Raw genomic sequence first — 20,623 nt, forward strand, 5'->3', positions numbered from 1 at the left:
TGTTCACATAGCCTTATGAGGGCTTATTTTATGGGGGACAAGTTGTACTTTCAAATGGCACCATTTACAGTTGCATACAATGTAGTGGGAAGTGGGAAAAAAATTCCAAATGGGGTGGAATTGGGGGGAAAAAATGCAATTCTGCCACAGTTTTTTTAACGGCGTTCACTATGTGGGAAAATTGGCCTGTTAACTTCATTCTCCAGGTAAGTTGATTACAACAATACCACACTTGTATAGTTTTTCTTGTGTTTTAATAATAATTTTTTTTTTTTTAAACTTAAACATTATTTTTTTTTTTTATCACCATATTTTTGGTAGTTATGCTTACGAAGCTGTTTCAGGGTTCATTTTTTGAGGGGCGATCTGTATTTTCAGTGATACCATTTTGAAGTGTGTGTGACTTTTTAATCACTTCCTATAAAAAAAATTGGGGGAGTTGAAGTGGCAAAAAATGGTGAATTGGCCGTTACCCAATTCACAGTATGGGATAGATATTGTTATATTTTAATAGTACAGGCGTTTTTGCATGCAGCGATGCCCATGATGTTTATTTTTTTTACTGGTTAAGTATCTTTATTTTGATTTGGGAAAAGGATTTGAACTTTTATATTTTTTTATTCTTTTTTTATATTTTTAAAACTTTTTAAAACTTTTTTTAAGTCACCCTGGGTGACTATAACTGGTAATCATTAGATTGTGCCCATTGTGTTTGTTGATGGCTATAAAGCCATCATTGAACACTTCATTTTCAATAAAACAATACAGTGCTGCCACCAAGTGGCCTGTATTAGTATATTCCTCTAATAGCTGCAGAAGCCTGCTTGAGGCTTTGGGCTATTACAGCAGTGTAACAGGTTCCCCGATCTCAGCCGGGAACGCTGTTACGGGAGCATGCGGCTCCTGCTTCCGGACAACTCAGATGCAGTGGTCACATTTGACCATGGGATCTAAGGGGTCAAATGTATGCAACTAGCCTTATGGCTGATTGCATGCATCTGCCACGTGTCTCTGGTGTTTTAAACAGCAGAAACCCAGCGGCTACGGTGCCCGCACAAGCGTGCGCGATGTTTAAAGACACAACATCTGCCGTACATATACGGCGGAGGTCGCGAAGGGGTAAAGTAGTAGTAGTACAGTGACGTAACTAAAAATGACTGGGCCCCACAGTACATTTTTGAACTCCCCCAGAAACTTCTTCACAACCCCCATTCTCCCATGCAACCCCCCCACGCTTGTGGATAGTCAAGATGGCTCTGTTTCAGATATACAGAAACTGTGTTTCTGTACATAATGTAATTTTATAATCTTTTTGTCCTCCTCCTGGGTGGGCCCCTTCGGAGTTTGGACCCCAAAGCAGTCACTTCCCCTGCTTCCCCTATAACTACTTCCCTGTAGTTAGTATAGATGGCAAAAAAATAAATGCAACATGTACAATACTTCTTACAATGAAGAGAATAAGCACAATGTAGCAGTGATCCTCTGCCACCCGGTGGCCAAAAATAAAACTGCAGTGGAAAACATTTATTTCTGCAGCAGTATTTTGGTAGCGGTGCAATCAAGGAATTAAAGAGGCACATCCATCAAAATGTTTTAATCACACATTAACAGCCTATATGTGCCTATTCTGTCTTTTTTTTTAAAATAGTTTAATGGTTTTCTGGTTAAAATCTTTAAGTCACTCCATGAATTTTACGTCCTGTCCTGGCTCTTTAACTTCCACCTTTCTTTGGACTTTTAGCACGGCAAACAACCTTGATAAACTTTTTCAGACAATCCATCACTGTTATCAGGGGGATGAGTGACTCAATCAGAAATCACACATTACACTAAGTGCAATGCTCTTCTGTGGGAATTGAATTTAGTCTTATCAAGAGAACAATAGAGCTGTCATACTGTCATTTCCACTCCACTATTATCACAAGGATTACCTTGCAGATATCATCTTCACCACACAGCAGTAGTAAACAAACGATGGATTTGTGACCTTTAGGGCCCTTGCAAACGACCGTATGCCCTCCGAGATATGCGGTCTGTGAGCGGGCCATATGTCCCGGGGCGGCATTGATCGTGCGCACGGGAGCGCATAGCATCATAGATTACAATGACGCTGAGGACGTCGGGCTGCCCGCGGGGCTATTGTTCCGCACTCATACGATCTTATGAGTGCGGGACAATAGTCCCGCAGGCGGCCCAACATGCACAGCATCATTGTAAACTATGATGCTGTGTGCTCCTGTGCACACGATCAATGCTGCTCTGGGACATATGGCCCGCTCACAGACCGCATATCTCGGAGGGCATACGGCCGTGTGCAAGGGCCCTAAAGGAGGTCAATTATTAGTGCTGATTGCTACAGAAAGAAATTTTTTATTTCATTTTCAGAAATGACAAAAGAAAAGTGGCCAAAAAGTCTAAAAACCTTCTCTGCTGGACGTGTCCCTTTAATAATATCTGCAGGGCAATTCTTTCAATAAGTCGTGAAGTTTATTCCTTATTTTCTGTCTCTCTTGAATATTTGAAGCTTAACATGTTTCTGTTGATTATGTGACAGAAAATCAAAGTAGTCAAAAATAAAATGAACTTTGTTACACAGGGGCGCACTTTACTGCGACATCAGGACTGTTAATAATTGGGCGCCAAATGAGCTTCAAAGTCCTGAATCATTTCTTATTAACTAAGTCCTCAATCTACTATTAACTAATCTCATCTCTGCAGCAGGAAACGAGTCCAGGAGAAGATTAATGGGTGCGAATGGGAAAGGTATACACTATTCTATTTAAAGGGGTTGTCCGGGACCAAATGCCTCCATACATTTTCAGCTATTTTTGCCACTTCTATGTGGCTCCAACGGTCCCCCACTAATTGTTTATATATCTGTTTATCTTTACCTGACTTCCGGCTGCACTGCCCTGTGGGTCCTGGGGCAGCGCAGCATCAGGTGGTTACAGCTGTCTCTTTGCTCCGCTGTAACTCCGCCCCCTCATCAATATTCACCTCAATTCATTCTGAAGCTCACCGGACTGGAGGGACGGGGCGTCGGCCAGCCACTGTAACTCCGCCCCCTCATCAATATTCACCTCAATTCATTCTGAAGCTCACCGGACTGGAGGGGCGGGGCTGAGCGGGTTAAGGGGCGGGGCTTAGCGGGATGTCGGCCAGCCGCCTTAACCCCGCCCCCTCATCAATATTCACCTCGATTCATTTGCTGCCAGTGACGTCACCGGGCTCCCTGAGCAGCGGAAGAGGAAGCTTTGCTTGCCTGCAAGGGACCCGGTACGTCACTGAGGAGAAGAAAACAGTAACTTCCGGCCATGAATTTCAAAGATGAAAATGGGGCTGCAGAAATCTGTGGCAAAGGTACTACCTGCTTGTATGTAATGTGTATGCCACACTTGTACTATTAGAGCAATGTCCCCAATCCCGGACAACCCCTTTAAGGGTGATTTCACACATAACTTTTTTTTTTGGAATGCTGCAGTTTTGCGACAGTTTTTATGTGTTTTTTTCACGTAAAAAAACTGAATTTGAGAAGTGAAATGAGAAATACAAAGGAAACACTTATACGTCTCCTTCCTGCTGGATCCAAGTCTATAAAAACTGCATCAAAAACTGCCACAAAAGATAGATAGATAGGATACTAGTGTTGAGCGAGCATGCTCGGCCGAACTGCCGTTCGGCTCGAGCATCGCTATGCTTGGCACATTGCAGTGCTCGGCCGAATACTGTGGGTGCTCGAGTACAATTTAATACAATGAAAGTCAATGGGAGACCCGAGCATGAAACCAGGCACCCCCGGCTCTGAAGAAGAGAGGGTGTCTGGTTCACAAAAAAAGGTTAGAAATTGATGGAAACCCCATCAAAATGGATTGGAATCAGCATTAACAGGATGGCTGGATGCATCTTGGACTCCTATTATCTATGACATACAATAGACAACCACACAAAGGCTATAAGCCAAAAGCCAGGTATGTGCAAGCCATCAATCTATCCATGAGACAGATGACAGGCTTAGCATACCTTACAATGGCAGACTTGTGCACTATGAGACATTCCAAACCAGCTCTCATCTGACTGAGAACCAGTAAACCTCAAGGTTGCTTCACATCTGTTGGATGGCTTGGGTGGACCTGCGCACCTATATTAATATCATTAGGGTGACAAAAAGTTTTCTGATTGTCCTAACATAATATTTAATAACCTTTCTATACAGTTTTGTCATTTAAAAATTGCCTTGTCTAACAGTGCACAAGGCTGCCATTGTAAGGTATGCTGACTGTCATCTGTCTCATGGATAGATTGATGGCTTGCACATACCTGGCTTTTGGCATATAGCCTTTGTGTGGTTGTCTATTGTATGTCATAGATAATAGGAGTCCAAGACGCATCCAGCCATCATCTTAATGCTGTTTCCAAACCATTTTTATGAGGTTTCCATCAATTTATAACCTTTTTTTGAGAACCAGACACCCTCTTCTCTTCCGAGCAGGGGCTGCCTGGGGTTCTCCTATTGACTTCCATTATGCTCGGATGCTCGGTAGAGCACTTGAGCATACCGATGTGTTCGGCAAGAGCACACGAGCACCGTGGTCGATCAACACTAATAGATACCATACCATACAGCTATATGGCCCCCATAGCAAAACTTAAGATCAGTGGCGTAACTAGAAATGCCTGTCCCCCACAGTAAATATTTGAACAGGCTCCCTTCCCCCCAGCATCTTCTTCGCAACCAACGATTCCCATGCACTTCTGTGGCTAGCCAAGATCGCGGTCTCAGATGAGGCCCGGCAGCCACTCTGTCCGTTTCCTACATGTATATACTGTGTCATGTCACTGTATATAATGTCACTGTGTATAATTTCATTGTTTAATACTGTAGGGGGGCCCTGACAATAAAATATTTTAGTTCACCTCCTGGGTGGGCCCCTTCTGAGTTAAGGCCCCAAAGCAACCAGTTCCCCTGCTTCCTCTATACTAAAGCTATGCTTAAGGTCCTTAAATGCCTCCAAATTAAGCCGGCAATCATCAAGAGGCAAGCATTCCTTCCCTGCAATCGCCTGCTCGTCAGCTGAGGAGACCGCTACTATTACATGCAAGGATCTCCTCCTCAGTATGGTGAAGAGCGATCGCTAATGCCATCACTCGTCCCCATACTGAATCATGGTTTGCCGGCAGCAGATTGTGATTACATGGCACAATCTGCCACCAGGCAAACCTGCTGATTCCAATCACCCGATGAAAGAGGTAATCGCGACAGTATTACACTGCCAGATCATCGCCAACGGGCGTTCATCTGAACGATTATCTTTAGAATTGCCCCCCCCCCCACAAATAAAAAGTGCTCCGTCAGGAAATATTATTTTCAACATACAATGTCTCAGACTGAGATCCAACTTCTCTGTTTAGTATCTATTCCTGACTGTTAGATGTAAGGACTTGTTTTATCTGTCTTCGTTATCTGCTTATTTTTCTTAAATCTTCATTTTCTCTGATCTTGGATGATATTTTGGGGCTTTGGAACCAATTACTGTAGTTGTATATATATAAAACTTTATAACTAAATATTACTATTAGTGCAGGCCACACAGCAACCCTTCTACACACAGCACCCCCCATAGACAAATGCTTCAAGTTCTGAGGAGGGTCAAGTCACTGCCCTATTAATAACAGGTTATTAGTAATAGGTCATTAGTAATGGGGCAATAAAGAGCAGAGACTGAACCCTTCTCAGAGCTTGAAGCATAAGTCTACGGGGGGTGCTGAGTGTAGAAGGGTTGCTGTGTGGCCTCCACTAATAGTAGGTGTTCATTCACACACAATGTGATGACTGCTGCAGCCTCTCCTCATTGAGGTCACTGATTGGCCGGTCAGGGTATCGGCTGGTGTGGCCACAGCAGTCACACCAGGAGTCTGACTTTGAATTTTTTCCAGCACAGGTATGTCTTCAAGAACTACAGGTAGGGTACAAGGTTCAGGTTATTCTAAGAATTCCGTTATGGACTCCGCAATCACGGACCATAACTTATCCATAACAAAATTCTTAGATAACCCAAACCCGAACCTTGTACGCCTAACTTGAAAACACAAGTTTGCTCAACACTAAATACGGGCCCCCTCCTCACCTCACTGCAATAAAGCTGGAATCCAGAATGAGACGCGCCCCCGCCGCGCCAAAGCCCAGAGGTGGTAATGCCGAAATTCAGCTGGCCAATAAGCAGAGCCAGCAGCAGAGCAGCTCCCCGACAGACAGGGAGCCAGTAGGAAGGGAAGGCTCCACTTTACAATGCTTCCCTGCTGCTGGTGTAGACGCTTGCAGAGACTAGAGTGTGAGGGAGGGGACATTTAGCCCAGCAGAGCCCCCAACCTTATGGACCTCATAGCGACTGCGCGGTCTGCCTCCATTGGTGGTACACCATTGGATGGACAGCTAGATTGCAGATAGATAGAAATGAGATCCAGCGTTACCAATTTCATAGTCCCCACCAGCTTCTATATACTTTGTGCAGCTAATCGTATGGAATTTAACCATGTGACTGCTGCAGCCAATCAGTGTCCTCAGTCATCTCAGCTCAGGCCAGTGATTAGCTGCAGTGGTCAATAGAGCTGATCTTACATAGACCAGCCAGGACCATCAGATTGGTGGTGCTGGATCAAGGGGTATCAAAGCGTGTTTTTTATTTTTTATTTAATGCATCCCCTGTTTTAAGATATATATACACCCTGGACAGCTCATTTAAGAGGTTCGTACACATAATACAGAACATGGTCCAGTCTATCTATATAGTGTGTATTAGGGACACAGGACCCAAACAACTTTTCTTTTTTTGGGGAGGAGGGGTATCAGGTGTTCAATATGACTGTTCTTTATTCACATTCTATCTATATACACCCACTGGTTGGCAGTTTGCTTCTTTCCTTGGTTTAATAGCAAAATAATGTAACATGCACTCAGTGATTTGTCTTAAAATAATTCATAATTACAAGAGTCATAAGAAGATCACACTTGGGGTAAACATATATCATTCCTATGGACCAGGGGTCACATTCTCCAGGCTGATACATTGCAGGCATGTACTGTAGAATAGATGGTGGGGATGGAGTTACAACTCACCCAACTGGATGAACTGTGGCTCACTTTTCACCCCCGGCCCAGCTCCAGTGCTCGCTGCCACCTCCACACTGTACTTGATGCCTGGTACTAGGTATGGGATGACCACAGAGAGAGAGGAGCCATCCACTGACTTGTTAATATGATATCGGCTTTCATTCCCAAGACACCAAACCTAGAAAGCAAGAAAAACAATCGATATTCAGTCATCAGAATAGTATACACTCCTCCAGAGCCCTGGTATAGCCCTGAGGGATTGGATGGGGTGGGGATGGCGGCAGCATCTCCTCTTTACATCCCTTTCTTTCTTAGACACATTGGGTAACATTTATTATACAGTATCTATCTATCTAATATCTATCTATCTATGTAATATATATCATCTATCTATCATCTATCTATCTATGTAATATATATCATCTATCTATGTAATATATATCATCTATCTATCTAAATATTATCTATATATCTCTCTAATATCTATCTATATATTGTATAGCTACCTTTATATCTCTATCCTATCTAAATATTTATCTATCATCTATCTATAGTATCCTCTATCTATCTAATGTATAGCTACCGTTATATCTCTATCATATCTATCTCTATGATTGTAACCCTTTTTGCTAATTATCCACAAAATAAAAACAGAAATAATCTTCTATAATTTATATAAATAAATCCTAAAAAAATACAAATAAAATATGAATAAAATATAAATAGCTAAATTGAATTTTATTTTCATCAACTGCCTCAATGTTTAGTGCCTAAGTGCATAAATTAATTTTCATCTTAATTTTTATGGAATTTTTAGTATCTTATTTCATGTACATTTTATTGCCCTGAAGTTTCGTTTTTCACCACTAGATGGAGACAAATAATCATACACTTCTCATTACTACATTTGGTTCCAATTAGCTTTCTACACGTTACAGAGTTTTTAAATACTTCACATTTACTTGGTCGTAACTTTTTAAGTTTGTAATAAATGATATAAAAGTTTTCTCAAATTAAAAGATTGCATTGATTGGTTGGACTATAGTCTACCCTCCCACAGGCAATCAGCAGAGCATGCAAACAGTTACTCGGTAAGGAAGAAAACTTGAAATAGGACCATGAAAAATTGCAGTTGAAGGCTCATTTAATGTGTCAGGAAAACAAAGGCTTTGGCTAAATTAAAAATGAAATGTCAGGCGAGGTGCTTACTAACAAAAGATATTTATGGTTCTAAAATGTCATTTTATTTTGCTCTCCTCAATTTCTTGAGCGAGTCCAACACAGTGCTGACGTCAGGGAGATATTCCAGCAGCACAGCAGTGACGGGGGCGCCTGACTTCTAGCATGTTAATTAAGATGTATGCTAGCAATGTAAACGGTCAAACAAATGGTTTATCCAGCTGAATTACCTTGTATTCTTGGACCAAACCATTTTGGTTTTCTTCAGGAGGTGGTTGCCAGGCGACTACAATTGCAGTCCCATTGCCATCATTTTTGGTAATAGTGACACTCTGAGGTGGGGCGCTGGGTGCTGCACGGTAAAGAATATAATTAGTCAATAATTAATACAATAACTGATAGATAGACAGACAGATAGAAGCATATGAAATAGAAAAATAGATATATAATAAATACACAGAGAGACAGAAGAATAGACAAACAGAAGTACAGGTCCTTCTCAAAAAATTAGCATATTGTGATAAAGTTCATTATTTTCTGTAATGTACTGATAAACATTAGACTTTCATATATTTTAGATTCATTACACACCAACTGAAGTAGTTCAAGCCTTTTATTGTTTTAATATTGATGATTTTGGCATACAGCTCATGAAAACCCCAAATTCCTATCTCAAAAAATTAGCATATCATGAAAAGGTTCTCTAAACGAGCTATTAACCTAATCATCTGAATCAACTAATTAACTCTAAACACCTGCAAAAGATTCCTGAGGCTTTTAAAAACTCCCAGCCTGGTTCATTACTCAAAACCGCAATCATGGGTAAGACTGCCGACCTGACTGCTGTCCAGAAGGCCATCATTGACACCCTCAAGCAAGAGGGTAAGACACAGAAAGACATTTCTGAACGAATAGGCTGTTCCCAGAGTGCTGTATCAAGGCACCTCAGTGGGAAGGAAAAAGTGTGGCAGAAAACGCTGCACAACGAGAAGAGGTGACCGGACCCTGAGGAAGATTGTGGAGAAGGACCGATTCCAGACCTTGGGGGACCTGCGGAAGCAGTGGACTGAGTCTGGAGTAGAAACATCCAGAGCCACCGTGTACAGGCGTGTGCAGGAAATGGGCTACAGGGGCCGCATTCCCCAGGTCAAGCCACTTTTGAACCAGAAACAGCGGCAGAAGCGCCTGACCTGGGCTACAGAGAAGCTGCACTGGACTGTTGCTCAGTGGTCCAAAGTACTTTTTTCGGATGAAAGCTAATTTAGCACATGTCATTCGGAAATCAAGGTGCCAGAGTCTGGAGGAAGACTGGGGAGAGGGAAATGCCAAAATGCCTGAAGTCCAGTGTCAAGTACCCACAGTCAGTGATGGTCTGGGGTGCCATGTCAGCTGCTGGTGTTGGTCCACTGTGTTTTATCAAGGGCAGGGTCAATGCAGCTAGCTATCAGGAGATTTAGGAGCACTTCATGCTTCCATCTGCTGAAAAGCTTTATGGAGATGAAGATTTCATTTTTCAGCACGACCTGGCACCTGCTCACAGTGCCAAAACCACTGGTAAATGGTTTACTGACCATGGTATTCACTGTGCTCTATTGGCCTGCCAACTCTCCTGACCTGAACCCCATAGAGAATCTGTGGGATATTGGGAAGAGAAAGTTGAGAGACGCAAGACCCAACACTCTGGATGAGCTTAAGGCCGCTATCGAAGCATCCTGGGCCTCCATAACACCTCAGCAGTGCCACAGGCTGATTGCCTCCATGCCACGCCGCATTGAAGCAGTCATTTCTGCAAAAGGATTCCCGACCAAGTATTGAGTGCATAACTTAACATAATTATTTGAAGGTTGACTTTTTTTGTATTAAAAACACTTTTCTTTTATTGGTCGGATGAAATATGCTAATTTTTTGAGATAGGAAATTTGGGTTTTCATGAGCTGTATGCCAAAATCATCAATATTAAAACAATAAAAGGCTTGAACTACTTCAGTTGGTGTGTAATGAATCTAAAATATATGAAAGTCTAATGTTTATCAGTACATTACAGAAAATAATGAACTTTATCACAATATGCTAATTTTTTGAGAAGGACCTGTATATGAAATAGAAAAATAAATAGGTACATAGATAATGGATAGACAGATATATAATAGATAGACAGATAGATAGATACTTTTACAGAGCTGAGCATACTTACTCAGCAATTTTTTTTTAACTCCCAGAGAAGTGACTGGAGAGAGGAGCGCATGCACAGCCACCATTTAATTTACAGCACCCGTTAGATCAGGGGCGGACTGGCCATAGACCTTACAGGGAAACTTCCCGGTGAGTCAATACCTAGGGGGCTGCCCGAGCCCTCCTCACAGCTGCCAGCGAGGTACATAATGCTCTGATGCTCGGCAGTTATTAATGCTAGGAACTATTAGGTACTTATGCATCTGGCCAATGGCCGCAGGTGCCCCTCTGAACTCAGCTGTATCGCCGTCATCAGGCTGGTGTGATAGTTAAAGGGGTTATCCCATCATAATGATCACTGTTAAATCTGTTAATGATTTGACAGTGATCATTTTTGTAAATATACTTTATTAACAAATCCCCACCGTTTAGGATAAAATTCATACCCACTTACCTGATTGTTGTGGCTCGGTCTCCCCTGGTTACGACCATTGTCCTCCAAAAGCCGGAAGGTCGCGCTTGCCCAGAAGACGACTCCTTTTCTCCCGGCCGGTCCGCTCGCTGTTCTGAACGCGCACGCTGCCGCGCATGCGCGACAGTGACTTCTTCCCAACCAGAATAGTACAGAGCTGCGAACGCGCACGCCGGCTCTGTAGGAATAAGTCACCATTGCGCATGCGCGGCGGCGTGCGCATTCAGTCCAGCGCGCGGCACGGCCGGGAGAAGACTTCAATCAAGATGAAGCCCGCCCCCAGCCAGAATCCAGGAAGTGAACGCGCGGTGGCAGCAGGTAAGTATGAAAACGCTTAGTGGGATAACCCCTTTAAATACTGCAGTGGGGTGGCAGTATATTGTGCTGTGGTATTTGGTTCTGATGGGGAGGTATTTTGTGCTGCACTAAGTTACTGATGGTCCCCATTTACTTCTGTTGTTCCTACCTTCTGTCAATTTAAACTTGTCTACAACTTAGATTTTTTTTCCAGGGCCATTATAATGTTCCAGTTGCGGTACCTGCACCTCTCAGACATTTCCGCCATATACTGTGGATATGCCATGCCTTTATAACACGTATGGCTGAGTATTTCATCCTTGTGATCAGATCTAGATTTAGTCACCTAAAATCCGCTTTCCCCAATCACTCTAATCTCTGTTTCCATTAAACAGAATATTGTGAACATACAAACAAATCCCAGCGAAGGATCTGATCAGACTTCTGTTTAAAAATGTATAATCTCCAATCAGTAAAATGAGTACCTCCCAAAATGTGAAAGAAAGAGAAACAAACAGTACGGAGTAATCAGCCTAACCTTGATCCACGTACGGGGGGGGAGGGGGGTAGTTACCTTCTTCCAGGGTCTTGGCAAAACGCACTTCACTGTCAGCTCCTTGGAACTCGTTAAAGAAAGGCCGGGCTTTGATTTCATAGTTCACCCCTTTTTTAAGCTCGGGGATCACTGCACTGTTTTTTGCTGGAGTTCGAACTTCAAATATGGACCAAGCAGATTCCAGGCGATTCTCTGGACTCGGCCTGTAGAGGATCTTGTAGCCCTGAATGTACTGAGACTGTTGGTCAACCTGCACAAAAGGTGGAAAGTATGTCTTATGTTAACAGCCCCATTTCTAATTCAATGTGTACAATCCAGATACAAACATTGCAGACAGGAACAATCTAAATGCTAATAGGAAAAGTGAAAACGTCTTCATCCTTATCTGGTACCTGTGATTACCAGTTTATTCTGGCTATGAAGGACCTGAAGGACCTCTGCCATTGATGGTGATTTAATTATCTACTTACTGTCCAATGTACTTCAATTGAAGAGGACGAGAGGATGGTTGGATTATGAAGGTGCAGAACCACATCCCCCAATTCTCTCTGGACTTGTTTGTGATCTACGCCTTGACTTGTAGGAGGAACATCTGAAATCAATAAGGTGTTACATACATCAGGACTGAATATTCTGATACATGGTATTTTTGCAGACATCTCAAACATATCTCAGGAAGCTGAAGGTATGCCCTTCAGCGGCACATCATATGAAAATGAATTACAGTCAATGAATTCAAGGGATTGCGTCAAAAATTAGTTGAAATACCTAGAACATTCATATCCAAAACAAACAGAACCATCTACAGTACATGGAGGTCATCTAGAAGCCAACTGGATGAGGTCATCTAGAGATGGACAACTCCTTTAATAAGAAGAAATCCATTTCCATTTGCCAGCGGTCAGCATTTAATAGAAATGAGTGTGACAGTGACATAATCCACAGCTGGACTCTGTTTGACTCATTCAGAAAAGTGGTGAGGGTGACCGGAATCCTATGTCTCACTATATCTGAATAGGTCAGACAGCTGAGACAAGAAAGTGCCGTACTTATATAAATCTCCCCCAAAGTCCTTTATTCTGCTCGTTTCCTATTATATCTGCGGGGTGTTCTGCTTTCCTGCCTTGATAAACTATATAATCATGGCTGCATAAGGAGACCACGAGGATCTATACAGCTGGTACTGAAATCTAGATCTGTATGCAGTGAACGCCCCCTAGTGGCAGCCACAGGTCCCGGACCTGCAGACAGTCTATAATCCCTGAAGGTCGCCCTTATCCCTGTTGATAAATTACAAATTAGTTAAATTTAGGATTTTCCTACCTTGTGTCTTTACAGGGTCGGATATCTGACTTGGGTCGCTCAGTCCATATGCATTAGCTGCTCTCACCAGGAAGAGGTAGATTGCGTTGGGTCTCAGGCCCTTGACAGCAAAAGATTCAGTCTTGACATTTTCGGCCACTGTGTGCCAACTACTCCCAGAAGCATGGCTGGAAAACAGAGATTTAAAATCACATAGATGGTACTTGAAGACAATGAAATGTACACCAGGTGCCACCCCATGCAATACCTGAAGGCTTCTATGATGTACGATGTCGGAGTTGCACCAGAATTCAGGTTCGGCTGCCAGGATAAGGTCACTGTATTCTTGCTGACATCGGTGACTTCAGGCTTTAAAGGAGCGCTTGGGATAAGATTAGGATCTGTGGCTCGTGGAGGTTGTACGGGAACGCCGAATTCTATGGAAGATTATCAATTGCCATACATTGGGAAGGATACTACTACATACAGAGTATTGTACAGTACAGTATAGTGCAGCCATCACAGTATCTAGTTTAGGAAAAATTCTGACTGGTATAGGGTACAGCAGCTGGAAAGGGGCAATCGGGTCAATAATTGTGTGAGCGATAATGGGTGATAGTTATTTATTATTTAATTTATGCACTTATATAACACTACTATATTCCGCAGCGCTTTACAGACATTATTATCACTCACTGTCCCCAATGGGGCTCACAATCTAAGGTCCCTATCAGTCTGTCTTTGGAGTGTGTGAGGAAACCGGACAACCCGGAAGAAACCCACCGAAACACGGAGAGAACATACAAACTCCATGCAGATGTTGTCCTTGGTCGGTTTCGAACCTAGGACCCCAGCGTTAGAAGGCACCAGTGCTAACGACTGAGCCTCCGTGATGTTATGTCACAGTGTCTTGGCGGTAATATGTTTGTTACTCCTCTGATATTGACCCTGCCTATACCCTTATAAGATACGGTATGGCAATTGTTGTAAATACAAACACTTTTGTGCAATGTCAGTTGAGTTAGCAATTCCTTAAGGCCTCATGCACGTGACTTTATCAATCTCGCGGTCCGCAAATGGCAGATCCTCAAAATATATCTGCGGTCCGTGTGCCGTCAGCATTTTTTTTTACTTCAATGGGTCCATGTTCCACATTTTGCAGATATTTTCTTTTTGTGGAACAGACATATGGATGCAGAGCCACACTTTCCTCATCCGTATGTCCGTTACACAAAGGAGTCATATACTTGGACGCAAAATGTGGACCACAGACCCACTGAAATCAGTTAGGTCTGCAAAAAATGCGAATGTAACATAGATGGTATCCGGATTTTGCGGATACGCTATTTGCCGATGGCAAAATACATGTGTGCATGAGGTCTAGGACTGCACTGTGAATCCTCTCTGAGAAGAGGCATAGCCAAAGAAGTCTGGAGGGTAGGTGCTCTGGGTTTTAAGTGCCGTGGGGGGTGCCAACAATGGGCCCAAAAGCAAAATCTGTAACAGACCCCCCGACACACACACCTACCATGTTCTGTTAAGGCCTCATGCACATGACCGTTGTTTTGGTCCGCATCAGAGCCGCATTTTTGCGACTCAGATGCGGACCCATTCACTTCAATGTTCGCATCCGTTGCCCCGTTCCTGTGGTCCACAAAAAAAAATATAGCAGTTATATCAATGGCTGTCCGTGCCGTTCCACAAATTGCGGAATGCACACGGACGCCATCTGTTTTTTGCGGATCTGCAATTTGCGAACCGCAAAACACACAACGGTCGTGTGCATGAGGCCTTATTATAATAAAACCTTCTTATGAGGCCTTAGGGCTCCCTAATCCCCCAAGGCTGGGTGCCTATGAACCCCCTAGAGCTACACCCAGGCACTATACCTTAGTCAAAGTACCAAGATACAGGGTTGGGAAGGGAAGGTTCCTCCTAGTTCTAATGATATCATATTGTAGATAGCGAACTGCAGTCCTTTGTCATCGTGATACCACCATAAGTGCTAAATAACAAACTCAGCTCAGCTACATTCATATACTGCAATGCTAGTTACTATTTTACAGAGCCATCAAAAATAGATACATTATATGCCACGGCCATCATCTAAATCTATACCCTGCATGACAATACAGGTGACATTGTGGATGCAGTTACCTTGGACTTCGATGAATGCGGTCCAGCTGGCTTCTCCGCTCGGCGTGGATACTGTGCAGGTATACCGGCCCGTGTCACTTAGCTGAAACGAAAGCCAGAAATGAGTATTTGGGCCGATCAGAAAGGCAGTGGGATGGAAAAGCAATTACCGAGGATGCGTTTGGCTCCGGATGGAGAGCTATTAGCTGTTCCAGGCAGCCAACTCGGTTTCATGACTTCAAAGAAGTGGCAAAATACACGACTTTATTTGTAAAGCAGAAATTAATAATAACCTTTATCAGTCTAATTACACAATCACACATGCAAATTCATGTCAAAGGACATGAGCGGAGACGAGTGCTGGATTAGGACCATTGTTCACAGGCATTTAAACTGGTGCGTTCATTTAAACCGTAGAAGAAACGTAATTTTTGTAATGGCAAATCTATATATATATATAAAGAAGGACATATGTATTTATGTATGCATGTATGTTCCGCTATCACTCAAAAACGCAACCATCGATTTCAACGAAACTTGGTATACACAGTCCCTTGCTACCTGGAAAGAAATCTTGTGGGTTCTCAGCTCTCTAGGACAGTACCATTCCTGAGGTATTCCCGAAAAATGACCTGCATTAGCCAATACAAGCCTGCAAGTCTTTCTCTTCATATCCCAACTGCCATACACACGGTCCACATGACCCTTATCAGCCAATAGAAGCTGGTAAAGGTACTAACCTAATGATAGGTTATGGTGTTGCACTGCAACATGTGACATGCTGTGACTGCGGCGCAACAGTCACAGAAAAATCCATCTTGAATGGATTTTTTGCAACTGTCGTCTCGCAGCCATAGCCTATCATTATAAAAATTGTTGAGACAAAGTGTTGCGCGACACATGTCGTCGTGTAGACTTGTATTAAAGGGGCAGGGCACTGTGGAGGTCACTGTTAAGGGGGCAGGAGCCACTATTAAAGGGGCAATTGCTGTGGAGGTCACTGTTAAGGCAGCAGGGTACTGTGAAGTGACTGTTAAGGGAGCAGGGTACTGTGGAGGTCACTGTTAAGGGAGCGGGGTACTGTGGAGGTCACTGTTAAAGAAGCTGGCTGCTGTGAAGATCAAAGTTAAGGGGAATGGGCTGCTGTAGAGGTCCTATTTTAACGTGGTGGTGCACTGGGGGTGGGTCAGTGTTAAGGGGAAGGGTGCTGTAGAGGTCACTGTTATGGGGGATACTGTCGATATCTTTTAACGACACACACATTAAATGAAATAGATGAAATATATCTATATTTTCCTTCTGCTAGTATTTAATAAATCTGGATGAAAAATGTTTTAAAAAATAGACCATATTTTTATAAAAATGCAGTTTTGGCAGGGTATTGCTGCATACTACATAGTCTTAAGTAGTGTTGAGCGAGTTGAAGTAAAACGAATTGACTTCGATCTGAATTTCAGAAAAAAATTGATTTGATTTCCTTGCGTTTCGTGGTAACAAATACATTTTTCCTGAAATGGCAGTAAAACAATAAAAAAAACATACTTATCTCATCCATTTGCTCGCAGAGAGGCCATTTTGATTGAACAAACCGCGTGAAATCTTGCGCATGGTGACGTCATGAGTGATGATGTCACCGCGCCTGGCCAGTGTGATGATGTGGTGACGTCATTACAGCACCATGCAAGATTTTGCGCGGTTTCTTTAATTAAGATGGTCACGATGGCCTCTCTGCGAGGAAATGGATGAGGTGAGTATGTTATTTTTTTTTTTTTAACCACTAATTAACCCCTGAAAAGGCCTCAATGCTAATGTCAGATACCATGATCTACGATGAACACGGCATCTGAGGGGTTCAATTCACAAAAAAAACCTCTAATGAACAAAAATGCCAAAAGCAAAAAAATGCTTTTACATCCCGTGTTTCACATTACCTATAGACCTTCAGCTAACATCTAAGGGCTCATGCACACAAACGTATTTTCTTTCCGTGTCCGTTCGTTTTTGTTTTTTTCAGACTGTATGTGGAACCATTCACTTCAATCGGTCCGCAAAAAAAAAAAAATGAAGTTACTCCGTGTGCATTCCGGTTCCGTATGTCCGTATTTCCATTCCGCAAAAAAATAGAACATGTCCTATTATTGTCCGCATTACGGACAAGGATAGTACTGTTCCATTAGGGGCCAGCTGTTCCGTTCCGCAAAATACGGAATGCACATAGACGTCATCCGTATTTTTTGCGGATCTGTTTTTGCGGACTGCTAAATACATACAGTCGTGTGAATGATGCCTAAAGCTGATGTTGTTACCGCAAAAAAAAGGAGCAAAAAACGATGATGATGTGACGAGGACGTGTCCAATATTTTGGGTGTGACCTAGATGACAGCTTAGTACCTTTACCAATTGCCGCTCTGCATACAGCTTTTACATTTGTTTCTTTCTATCATCCCCTCTTTCCAGAGTTTGGGGTGTAGATAAGTATATCCCAGAGTATCTGAAGCTGCCGCTGGATCGTAGGGGCGGCCATTTGGAGTCATTGAAAGTGACCTGCTTCCATCTGGCGCCACAAATCTATGATGCTGTCCATTCGGGTCATTTATACCTGTGTTCAGGCAGCGACACAGGCGAGTAATACAGTCCGACATATACTAAATCCGGAATACACTCTTGTGAATTGCCCCCCAACATTGAAACGGTTTTGGATCTCACTTTTAGCTTATATTCACATGAACAAAATTGCGAACCGATCCTATTAATCTGAATGGAGCGTGCAGACAACCATGTGCTTTCTGCAGAAACAACCCCAATTAGATGAATAGAACTAGTTTTCAGGTGCAGAAATTTCTACAACAAATCTGCCACATTTGAATAGAAACCTTTTCTTTTCAACTACAATATACTGAAAAAAGTATAAAAATATGCAAACCTGGTCTAAGCAGCAATTAACCCTCTTCACTGCGCAACTCGTCAAACACATTTATACAGATTATATTTACCGCATTTTTGAATATTTATTCTTATATATTATATATTTTTAGTTATTATTTATCTTATTTATTATACAATTTTTTATGTGCAAAAATAAATAAATAAATAAAACTTTTCGACAATAAAGAGATGGCACAATACTGTAAAGATATGAATGAGACACAGCTGGGTTATCACATTGCAGGCCAACTTTCTCCGCACCTTGGCATATCTGATCTGCAGGGCTCCCGTGTCCAGCTGCTTGGTCCGAGATTCCTGGGTGTTGATAAGGTTGCCATCCTTCCTCCAAAGAATTGTGGGAACTGGATTTCCTGTAGCTACACAATTTAAGAGTAAAGTGCCATCGACCGCTACTGTTTGATTCTGAGGACCTTGCCGGATGACTGGTGGGGGACGGTCAGCGACCACTGCCAAAGAAAACAACAGGAAATACATGTCTGCAACTGGGAGCAATTTTCTAATCAATCAAGCAACAGTAGTTGCTGTAGGCTTTGAAACAAGCTAAAGGTAATTAAGCAAGTAATTAAAGTAGGAATCATGCATTATTCAGGGAGAATTTTCATGATAAGCAAGACACAGAATACTGAAACGCCATCTCGTCTGAAGGAAAAGATGTGCACAACTTGCTGCCCTTTTCCAAGCATCCTGTTAAAAAAAAACAGGCAACATTAGTTCATCACAAAACGATCCATTTCTCGGCTTTTACGCTAATACAAAAACAGATGTTTGGATGACACGCAAGAAGTGAACATCAATGCACTTCTCATGTACGGGCTTCATGCAGAGATCTCCGTTCTACAAGTGGCGTTTTTAATATTGAAGCAGTTCTAGAAAAACTTCTCAGTTTCCTTAAAGGGGATGTTTCACTACAGCAGATGGCACTTATCATGTAGAGAAAGTAATACTACAAGACACTTACTAATGTATTGTGATTGTCCGTATTGCCTCCTTTGCTGTCTGGATTTATTTTTCCATCACATTATACACTGCTTTTATCCAGGGATTACGACCACCGCTGCAGAGCAGATACGAGATGGCCGGGACAGTGAACTCCCACAGTCCCGGCCACCAGAGAGGTCGGCGCTTTTTCCTATACTGTGCAAGCACGACCACCGCTGCTGGGTTGCAGGATGGGTGTAATCACGAACACAAACAGTGTATAATGTGATGGAAAAATAAATCAAGTCAGCAAAGCAGGCAATATGGACAATCACAATACATTAGTAAGTGTCTTGTATTAACTTCCTCTACATGATAAGTGCCATTTGCTGAAGTGAGACGACCCCTTTAAATGTTTCATTTAGGGTAAAGTGTAAAATCACTTATGGCCATCATTAGGACTGACAGAGGTAAAGCAAAGTGAGATTTTGTAATGAAACGGGTCTTTGTATAACGCGATGTTCACACCCGCATTTCTTAATGACATAACTATTCAACAAATTCAAATGCATAAAGAGGGAGGGAGGAAGTATGGAATGAACGAAGAAAAGTAGGGAAGAAAGCAAGAAGAGAGGGAAGGAGGAAAGGAAGGAGGGAGGGGAGAAGGGAAGAAATAACTATACAAAAAAAGGAATATACAATTAAGGAAAAAGAGAGAGAAGGAAGGAAGGTGAGGAAATAAGAGAATAGGGCAGGAGGAAGGGATGAAGGAAAGTAAGAAAAGACGGAAATCAGAAATACAAGGAAGTAAAGAAAGAAAGGAAGGAATTACTGAAGGAAAGAGGCTACATGCACACAACCATTCCATTTTTTGCGGTCCGCAAACCATGAATCCGCAAAAAACGGAAGCCGCCCCTGTGCCTTCTGCAATTTGCGGAACAGAACGGGCGGCCCATTATAGAAATGCCTATTCTTGTCCGGTTTTGTGGACCAAAACAACGGTCGTGTGCATGAGGCCAAAATGGGAAACATGCAAAAGGAAGGAAGGGAAGGATAGAGGAAAGAAGGAAGAAGACAAACAAAGAAAAAGAAGGAAGGGCAAAAGAGAAGGAAATGATTAGCTGATCCGCGTGGGTGAGGGGGGGGGGGGGCTGTGTGTCAGACCCCAGCTGATCAGATATTGATGACTTATCCTGAGAATAAGTCATCAATACAACCCCTTTAATATAAGGGACATAGTGGAAACCTTTTTCTGCCAATAGCCTTACATCTAATTTCAAATATCCCAGATTTCACTAAACCAGGGATGACCAACCTGCGTCCCTCCAGCTGTTGCAAAACTACAACTCCCAGCATGCCCTTTAGGCTGTCCAGGGATGCTGGTAGTTATAGTTTTGCAACAGCTGGAGGGACACAGGTTGGTCATCCCTGCACTAAACAGACCCTGAAGGTATTTTCCATGAGCTACCCCTCTATAGGCAGTCAGCTGTATCTGCATGCCTTTATCCTGGCACAGATCCTTTTTGGCCGCTCCGAT

At 42.7% G+C, this 20,623-nt stretch overlaps 1 protein-coding gene across 4 annotated transcripts in view; it reads right to left on the reverse strand.

Moving 5' to 3' along the window:
- ROBO1 (roundabout guidance receptor 1) overlaps positions 1 to 20,623 on the reverse strand; it is a 356,075-nt gene that overhangs the window by 61,656 nt on the left and 273,796 nt on the right. For all 4 annotated transcript variants that reach the window (XM_044284562.1, XM_044284560.1, XM_044284561.1 and 1 more), the window contains exons 10-17: positions 18,409 to 18,614; positions 15,244 to 15,325; positions 13,355 to 13,523; positions 13,108 to 13,274; positions 12,255 to 12,376; positions 11,803 to 12,034; positions 8,518 to 8,639; positions 7,115 to 7,286 (exon numbers count right to left, since the gene is read on the reverse strand). In XM_044284562.1, the coding sequence (XP_044140497.1) occupies positions 7,115 to 7,286; positions 8,518 to 8,639; positions 11,803 to 12,034; positions 12,255 to 12,376; positions 13,108 to 13,274; positions 13,355 to 13,523; positions 15,244 to 15,325; positions 18,409 to 18,614 (1,272 nt within the window). The remainder of the gene's footprint in view (positions 1 to 7,114; positions 7,287 to 8,517; positions 8,640 to 11,802; positions 12,035 to 12,254; positions 12,377 to 13,107; positions 13,275 to 13,354; positions 13,524 to 15,243; positions 15,326 to 18,408; positions 18,615 to 20,623) is intronic.

The sequence above is a fragment of the Bufo gargarizans genome, chromosome 3 (genome assembly GCF_014858855.1).
Source record: "Bufo gargarizans isolate SCDJY-AF-19 chromosome 3, ASM1485885v1, whole genome shotgun sequence".
Classification (NCBI taxonomy): Eukaryota; Metazoa; Chordata; class Amphibia; order Anura; family Bufonidae; genus Bufo; species Bufo gargarizans.